Source organism: Terrapene carolina, unplaced genomic scaffold (genome assembly GCF_002925995.2).
Source record: "Terrapene carolina triunguis isolate 2854851 unplaced genomic scaffold, T_m_triunguis-2.0 Scaffold88, whole genome shotgun sequence".
NCBI lineage: Eukaryota > Metazoa > Chordata > Testudines > Emydidae > Terrapene > Terrapene triunguis.
In genome coordinates, this window is record NW_020664439.1 from 49,220,359 (window position 1) to 49,229,417 (window position 9,059).

Genomic DNA, 9,059 nt, shown 5'->3' on the forward strand with positions numbered 1-9,059 from the left:
TCCTATCGTGATTGGCCTCTCTTGGAAAAGAGGGAGGGACAAAATCTTGACTCCGGAGAGATCATTCCACTCCCGTTGCTATTTCTGCTCCTCAGTACAGCACCAGAATCAAAGTCTCTCTCCACCTACCATAGACAGTGAGTGACATTTCCAAGAGTGCCTAACAGAAGTGCCTTGGAGCCTAAGGCCTGATCTACATGAGACAATTTTACTGGCCTAGCTGTGCCTGTTAGAAGCTAGTGGGGGGACGGGACCACAGGGTGTAGCAAGACTACCACCCTAACCAATATCGCTATGCCAACAAAAGCCCTAGTGTAGCTGCAGTCACACCAGCAGGAGTGTCCTTTCGCTTGGATAAGCTCTCTCCCCCCTGGGGAGGTTTTCTGGTATAGCTCTCCCAGTACATCTATCCCAGCAAGCCCTTGTAAATGTAGACAAGGCCAAAGGTCTCGCGGAAAGTCACTGGGACTGAACCTGCAAACTCATCAGCTGCTTTGGAAAATCTTACCCACCCCACCACCTGCCCAGTGTCAGAGGACAGAACCACCACCACCCTTTAGAACGCCCGTGAGATTGTCAATGGACTCAGGCTGCAATGTTTGGACTTGCACACCCCCAAAAAGGTTGTGTGGAGCTGAGGTTTTGTCCCTTCCCTCCAGTGGAGATTAGACCTATTTAGGCAACAAACAAAACAGTCAAGGTTTGTGAAAATGGCCTCACTAAAGGATCAAGATGAATAACCCCCACCCCACCCCCTTCTTTATATGGCTATAAGCAAGTCTGAGCCCACCTGGAACAAAGGGACAGTTACAGATTTCCTTAAGGCTGTCGGCACCCCTAAAAAGAAAAGAATCCAAGAGTCAGGACCCCTAAGAGAGAAACCACAGGCTAGCTTGAGGTAGCAGCAGCAGCGCCGGGAATTTCAGAGGTCGGTTTAGTACTCAGTGCTCCTAGTCCTAAGAGCCCAGTGTAGGTTTTTAAAATTTCACAGCACATCTGTGCATCATGAACAGCCGGAGCTGCAGCTATCGCCGCCTCCTCCATTTGCCAGAGCAGTTCAGTTCTTCTTTTGTTCTAAACGCTTTGCGTAGAATCTTCCTTGATACACAGCTAATTCCTCTCTGGGGTTCACGGCCTGATAAAGAGGGAACAGTCCTGCCTTGGAAGGACACCCCAACAGGACTATTTTATCTAGATACTAATACGGTCGCCATCACAACAGTATCCATGACACTTGTCAGGCTCCTGGAATTCATCATCACAGCAGCACCGTGAGGTCGGGAACTATTGCTTTCCTTATCCTACCGGCAGAGAACTGAGAGCGAGTATAAGCATCTTGTCCAAGGTCTCAAAGAAGTCAGTGGCAGAGCCAAAAGTTAGACCCTGATCTCCAAAGTCCCGATAGTACGAGACCATTCTTCCTCCCCAATTTTCCCCATTTAGGACCCTAATTATGCAAGCCCCACCCATCTCCATCACTTAACACACAGAGGACACAACCACGCAGCTAAACTTCAAACAATCCTCAAGTGACGCTCAGCATAAACAGGGAAACGTACCCAGTAGGGGCTCCTCAGCACGCGCACTTTCAGTGCTACAGCATTAACAGGACTGCGAGCTCTTTGGGAGAGTGCCTAGTTGTGCTACCACAATCCAAACAACTATATAAATAAACACCTGCTCCATCTAGGTCAGAGTCATAAGGCTGCAGCTACGAACATCTTCCCTAGCGTTCGGGGACACGGGCTGTTGGGACCACGGTACCAGGTCTGAGGTAGCAGAACAGCAGTTCATTAACTCTTCCAGCGCTCAGCTGCCCAATAGCTAGGGAGAAAAAGGGTATGAGACAGGGAGCAAGAAACTCAATTTTTTAAATACCGGTGAGAGAGGGTATTCCTCCACGGGGCCTGGGCCTGGAGTCTTTTCTCTGGCAAAATTCCTTCCACTGGAAGTGGTTTAATTTTGACTCAAGCAAAACCTGCCTGACATGACGTAGGCGAGAACATCACTTCTGTGAAAACCCCACGTCAGTATGCTAACAGCATGCTTCAGCCTGCAGATTTGTACACACAGCATTCTGACAGAAAGTGACTGATGGATATTCTGATATAGTTCAGACTCCACAATTACAGCTGAAGCAGTCCCCCTTGTGCATTATACGGGCCGTGAAGCTTTGTTAATTTGTGTAAGCACCAAGTAGCCAAGAGTTCCCGATCTATTCTGAGCAGCCGGCCATCAGGCTGGCGAGGAAGAAATAGAAGGTGTTGTGCCACCGTCACACCCAACGTCTGCATGGGGGAGGGGAGACGTACAGGTGAAGAAATGCACTGCCTGGCACTTCGGAAAGATGCTGTGTAGTTATTTACAAACCAAAGCAGACAAGCTATCGTGAGGCGGTCGCTCATTTCTACCTGTTGATGTTTTCCCCACAAAATCCCAACTGAGAGGTTTGTCAGATCAGGATAGTGGGTGGAACCCTGGCCCCACTGGCGAGAATGGCAAGACTCCCATTGACTTCAGTGGGGCCAGAATTCCATGCAGGGAGGGTTGTTGTTTTTTTAAAAAGGAAGAAGGAACCCCCCCCTCCCAAAAACCGCAGTTATAACCAGTGCCATTAAACATTTCAACGCTTTGCCCTTGTTCTCAAGCTAAAGTTAGTGAGTTACATCCTCTCCAGCCTTACATGAAAAAGAAAAAAATATATATATTGACTATCTGAATCCCAAAGCAAGCAATTACCCACTAGCTAGTCATCCTAGATAACCAGAGTTCAGCAGGTAGTCACTCGTTTAATGTAAGGACTGTACATTTATGACTAAAGAGGAAGTGATCAGTTAGTGATTTCTGGACTATGACAGCATCACGCTTTCATATCAAAATGCGGTTTAGGTTAATTATTAATAAATTGATTCTGTGCAGCCCCGCACATGCATATGTACTTTACCTGTTTCGTTACATATATGCTTTGGAGAGAAAGAAAGAAATACACACACCTTGAAGCACAGAGCTATTTATTGACCCTACATTCTATTTCAATGGCTTGACCTCAGACTCTTAAATATCAGATAAAACTTTGAACCTGCCACATGTATGTTTCACTCTTCTGTTAATTTAATGAAAAAATGCTTGTGATGCTGATGTCAACCCGAAAGCTTGATGTCAAGATCCATTACAAAGGATCCTTTCTATATTAAAGGTTTCTGTTTAGATTAATAATTTTTAACCAATATTCATCAGTGACTGTACTGCAAGTGGAGTTCAGACATTAGTCACTCTGCATTTCATCTGTGCTAACTCTTTGTCATCCAAGAGCCTGGGTGATTTAAGCAGTGGGGTGGCTGCCATTTGTTTGAGTATGGTTTAAGGATCCCCACACCTGTGATGAATCGAAGTTACATGCAAACTAGAATTCTCAGCCCAGCCACAGTCCCTGGTTCCACAGGATACAAGTTTGGCAACCAAGCCTAGAAACACAGCTCATGGGAGCGTTGGTGTGCTAGCTACTAAACCATCTGGCTACAACTAGACCGACCCGTGATCTGCAAATATATCACTAGTCTCCATACATGAAAAAAAAATAAATAAATAACGGCGAGTGCCAGTGGCCTCGCCTGACCCCACCCTCCCAAGGCCAGGAGTGTGCAATCTGAGTCAGGCACACACCAGCCGTGTGTTTGCACACCTACAGCCAGGAAGGAAGGTGTGCCATGCACTCACACCAGGGACAGGAAAGAGAATTTTAATTTAAAAAGGAGGAGGGGGGGGAACAAACACCTCAACCTGGAACAAATCACCCCCCCCCGCCCCCCCCCCGGCCCAGGCGGGTTCGGGGCCCCCCCCCCTTGCCCGGCGGATCTGCCCGAGCCCCCCACGCCCCCCGCTCACCGAGCATGGAGAAGATGAAGTCTTTGGCCGTGTGGATCTCCAGGGCTCGCTGGTCGTCGTACTCCCGCTGGTCGTGCTTGGTGAATTCCTGGATGAGTTTATTCAATTCCTCCGTGCGGGCTCCGGACCTGAAATCGAGCTCGGGGCCGGCGGGCTTGCTGGGAGCGCCCGGGGGTCCGGGCTTGCTGCCGATCGGCGCCGCCATCTTCGCGCACAGGAGACAGCGGAGCCGGAGCGGCGGCGGCGGCGGCGAGCCTCTCCCCGCGGCTCGGCGAGCTCGGCAGCCCGAGCGAGCCTCCCTCCCTCCCCCCGCCAGCCGGCGAGCTGGCAACAATGTGACAGTCCCCGGCGCGCCGCGCAACAAGCGGCTGCTGGTGCCGAGGCCAGCCCGTTAAAGGGGCCGCGCCGCGGAGCGAATTGGCGCCCGGCCCGTGTGCACGGCGGCGCCTGCTCCGAATCCAGCCCGGGGCGGCGACTCCTGCTGCTGGTAGGTGCCGCGCCAAGCCTCGCCCTCTGCCAGGACCGGGCCTGGGAAGCCGGAGCTGGCGCCCCGGGCCCAGGCGAGCCCCGAGCTCGCCGCCGCCGGGTGCCAGCCCTGGCCGAGGGACTCGCCTGGGGCCCGGGCTACGGCTTGTAATTATCCCTCAGACCGAGCATCGTTGGGTCTCCCCCCAGTCTGGCCGAGAGCCGGGGGGCTCACCCGCTTCTCACGCCCAGCGGAGGCTACTGGCGGTCTCTAGCCGGGCTGGCCAGGCGGACTGACCCTCCCAGCCGCGTGGGATCCTCGGCAGAAGTTCCAGAGCCGGGCGCCTCTACACGGCTCCGGGCTTCTGCCTCGGGGGAGGCACCTGCTGGTGCTCGGGGCTTCAGCCGGAGTGGGGTCGAAGCCCCGAGCCCTGGCAAGGCTCCTCCTGGGGGCAGATGCCCTGAGCCCCACCGCCCTGCCCACCCTAAGGCAGAAACCCCAACCTCCTCCCCCCAGTCTGCTAGGTGGACAACCATGGAATCATAGGTCTGGAAGGGACCTCGAGAGGTCATCTAGTCCAGTCCCCGGCCCTCATGGCAGGACTAAGTATTATCGAGACCATCCCTGACAGGTGTTTGTCCAACCTGCTCTTAAAAACCTCCAATGATGGAGATTCCACAATCTCCCTCGGCAATTTATTCCAGTGCTCAACCACCCTGACAGGAAGTTTTTCCTAATGTCCAACCTAAACCTCCCTTGCTGCAATTTAAGCCCATTGCTTCTTGTCCTATCCTCAGCGGTTAAGAAAAACATTCCCCCCCCTCCTTGTAACAACCTTTTATGTACTTGAAAACTGTTATCATCTCCCCTCTCAATCTCTTTTCCAGACTAAACAAACCCAGTTTGTTCAATCTTCCCTCCTAGGTCAGGTTTTCTAGACCTTTCATCATTTGTGTTGCTCTTCTCTGGACTCTCACCAATTTGTCCACATCCTTCCTGAAATGTGGCGCCCAGAACTGGACACAATACTCCAGCTGAGGCCTAATCAGCGCAGAGTAGAGCGGAAGAATTACTTCTCCTGCTCATACAGCCCAGAGTGATGTTGGCTTTTTTTGCTACAGCGTTATAGAATAGGTGTGGGAGGGGGTGAGGGGCTCCGTGATCTGCACTTTAACTTTAGAAGAGCTGCATGTGGCTCACGAGCCAGTTTGGCCACGCCCGGTATAGAGAGATGAATTCTTTTCAGTCTCAGAGTAGCAGCCGTGTTAGTCTATATCCGCAAAAAGAACAGGAGTACTTGTGGCACCTTAGAGACTAACAAATTTATTAGAGCATAAGCTTTCGTGGGCTACAGCCCACTTCTTCAGTCTATATTTTTTGCAGACCCCTTAGACCAGTGGTCCCCAAACTGTGGAGCATGCCTCCCTAGGGAGGAACGTTTGGGGGGTGTGGTGGGGCCTGGGCCAGCCCCCACGGGGAGGCAGGGAAAAAGCACCACCCAGCCCCGCTCTGTCCCCAGCTCTGCTCTAGCCCTGGCTGTGGCTCCACTCCTGGCCCTGGCCCTGGCCCTGGCCCTGGCCCAGCCACGACTCTGCTCCCTGCTGTGGTGGGGGGCGGGGAGGGGCCCAGACACATTCCATTACAGGTAAGGGGGGGCGCGAGAGGAAAAGTTTGGGCACCACTGCCTTACACATAGTCTGCAGACTCCAATGACTGGTTGAGAACTGCTGTTCTATAGGACATTATTTATTATTTGTATTACGATAATGCCTAGAGGGACAACTGAGCTCACGGCCCCATTGTGCCATGCTTCCAATCTAAACAGACAAGCTGAAAGGGGGGAGGCACAGGTGAAAGGACGAGATAAAAGGACAGAGACACAGAGAGGGGAAGCGACTGACCCTAGGTCACACAGCAGGTCTTTGGCCAAACTGCGAATAAAATCCAGGTCTCCTGGCACCCTGTCCAGGGCTTTGTCCACTCGACCCACTGCTTCTCTTCTCAATATATATATTTTAATGCCTAATGTTTCAGCCTGAGGAGGTATTGCTCAGTCTGCTGTCCTGGGATTTGTATGATCGTCTGCCTCGTAGACTGTGCTCTTTACCTTGGCTCACCCATTGGCCCATCAAATCCTCCCGATTTCCTTCCTGTCTGGGAAATTCACAAATCTATGACATTGGATTCATTTACATTGCACCTTTACTCGTAGGCCTGGTCTACACGGGGCGGGATCGATCTAAGATACGCAACTTCAGCTACGAGAATAGCGCCGCTGAAGTCGACGTATCTTAGATCGACTTAAAATTACTAACTTCGCATCCTCACGGCGCGGGATCAACGGCCGGGGCTCCCCCGTCGACTTTGCTTCCGCCTCTCACCGAGCTGGAGTTCAGCAGTCGACGGGAGAGCGATCAGGGATCGATTTATCATGTCTACACTACACGCGATAAATCGATCTCCGATAGATCAATCACTACCCGCCGTAGTGTAGACGTACCCTCAGAGTCCTGTCCTAAAACACTTAATAAATGATATCACCAAGGATCCTGGCTGAAAGCAAAGGGCCAGATTCAGTCCCTGAGTACGCAGATGCATCTCCACTGAAGTCAGTGATTGAGGGAGTCAGTGAAAAGCAGGAAAGTGGAACTAAGGGTACGTCTATACCCAGCCGCTAGTTCGGCGGCAAGCAATCGAACTTCTGGGTTCGACTTATCGCGTCTTGTCTGGACGCGATAAGTCGAACCTGGAAGTGCTCGCCGTTGACTGCGGTACTCCTGCTCGGCGAGAGGAGTACCGCGGTGTCGACGGGGGAGCCTGCCTGCCGCGTCTGGACCGAGGTAAGTTCGAACTAAGGTACTTCGAACTTCAGCTACATTATTCACGTAGCTGAAGTTGCGTACCTTAGTTCGAATTGGGGGGTTAGTGTAGACCAAGCCTAAGCTAAACCTAGAAGGTCATCAAGGTGATTTTCCCAATATATACCAGAGATGGATGGAGGAGTAGGAGATGGCATTTAGATCTGGATCATGTTTAGGTTAGGGATCAAAGCATGACTCAGGTTTGGGTTCACTGGCACTGAAATCCCAGGTGCCATTCTTGCAAGATTTCTGCCTAAGTTGGGGAGCATTTCTCAAGTACAGCTGATCTTGTAACAATGCTGGCCTTTCAGGTCTCAGCCTAATCAGAACTGAGAAACAGGTCCTTTTTCCTTTGGGATTTGATCTGGAACCAGAATTAAAGTCAGAGGTAGGTTTGGATCCAGGAATTGGAAACCCAAAATATTCAAACGTGTTCGATTTGCGGTTTTAGCTTTGGCCCATCTCTAGTTTATACAGTTTCTCAATCAGAAATGCCGGCCCTGCAGTACTAACAGATTTTCCTTCCGCTCAAGGAGCAGCAGAGTGGGCTTTTGCAAGAGAACCGCATCCTGTTTCCACTTGCACTTCCAAGTTCCCAGTGGCCATGGGGTGTACCACACTGACAGGCCTGGAGTGCTTACACCACCATGTTATATATGTTAATCCCCTCTGCAATTGCATAAGACTGCAATTCTTATCTCATCACATCAGGGCACTTTAAGATCTCTAAATAAATACGCTGTTAATTCAACCCTTACATAAACCCAAGCAGTGGGGATTATCTGAGCAAATAAACAAAAATGAGACCGCAGCAGTTAGCAATATAATGACCCGCAGAACAATGATGCTAAAGAAAATAGCTCTTTGCATGTATATAGCATTACCTGATCTCAAAGTGCTTTTCTCACTTGGAACTTCCTGTGTGGCAGGTGAGTATGAATTCCTCGCTCCCATTTTGCAATGGGGAAACTGAGGACAACAGCTACAAACAAGAAATAACTCCAGCATACAGGAGTCAGACTGGATGATCCAGGAGCCTAAATCTCCTCTTGTTCTAGTGTTTTACCACTGTCATTCCACTAACGTAAATGGAGTTTCTCCTGATTTACACCAGTGGCAGTGAGAGGTGCTTCTGGCTCCCTGCCTACTACCCTCACAGTCCAATGCCCTGTTTGATTGCAACAAGCGGAGCAAGATGAGGAAGATTAGCTGGCCCTCTGAGCTGAACCGCCTCAGCACACCTTGCTGTGCCAGGCAAGTGCTGCACAACCCTTGAGATGATTATCACAGACACAGGCTGAGTCAAATTAATCCCCGGCACAATGCACTGCTACCAGCTGAAGTAACTGGCGTTACTCCAAGGATGCATTTGGCCCAGTGCACTGCCTGGGTACCACAGCCGGAGGGCTACGTGAACTCCAGGATCTGCGATCTTGCTCCCTGCTTGCCCTCAAGTGAATCCCACTCCCTGTGGCACCGCTGGCCAAGCTCAAGGAGGAAGCTGCAACCTGAATCTCCTGGCAGTGAATCTGGCCTGAGGGCCATCCAGCCCATGCCAGGCTGCCGGGCTGCTCAGGTGAGGTTGGTGCTTGAAACGTTTGTCGGAATCAGCCCTTTCCCAGGAACGGTTCGGGTTTGGCGCCGGCCCTTTCCCGTGAACGGTTCGGGTTTGGAACCGGCCCTTTCCCATGAACGGTTCGGGTTTGGCGCCGGCCCTTTCCCGGGAACGGTTCGGGTTTGGCGCCGGCCCTTTCCCAGGAACAGTCCGGGTTGGGCGCCGGCCCTTTCCCAGGAACGGTCCGGGTTGGGCGCCGGCCCTTTCCCAGGAACGGTTCGGGTTGGGCGCC

The 9,059-nt window shown here is 51.7% G+C and overlaps 1 protein-coding gene across 1 annotated transcript in view; it reads right to left on the minus strand.

Moving 5' to 3' along the window:
• The window catches only part of MB21D2 (Mab-21 domain containing 2), a 71,488-nt gene extending 67,389 nt beyond the window's left edge, over window positions 1-4,099 (minus strand). Inside the window, exon 1 of the mRNA XM_024212028.3 lies at window positions 3,886-4,099. Within this exon, the coding sequence (XP_024067796.1) occupies window positions 3,886-4,090 (205 nt within the window). The 5' untranslated portion in view covers window positions 4,091-4,099. The remainder of the gene's footprint in view (window positions 1-3,885) is intronic.
• Between the last annotated feature and the right edge of the window lie 4,960 nt (window positions 4,100-9,059).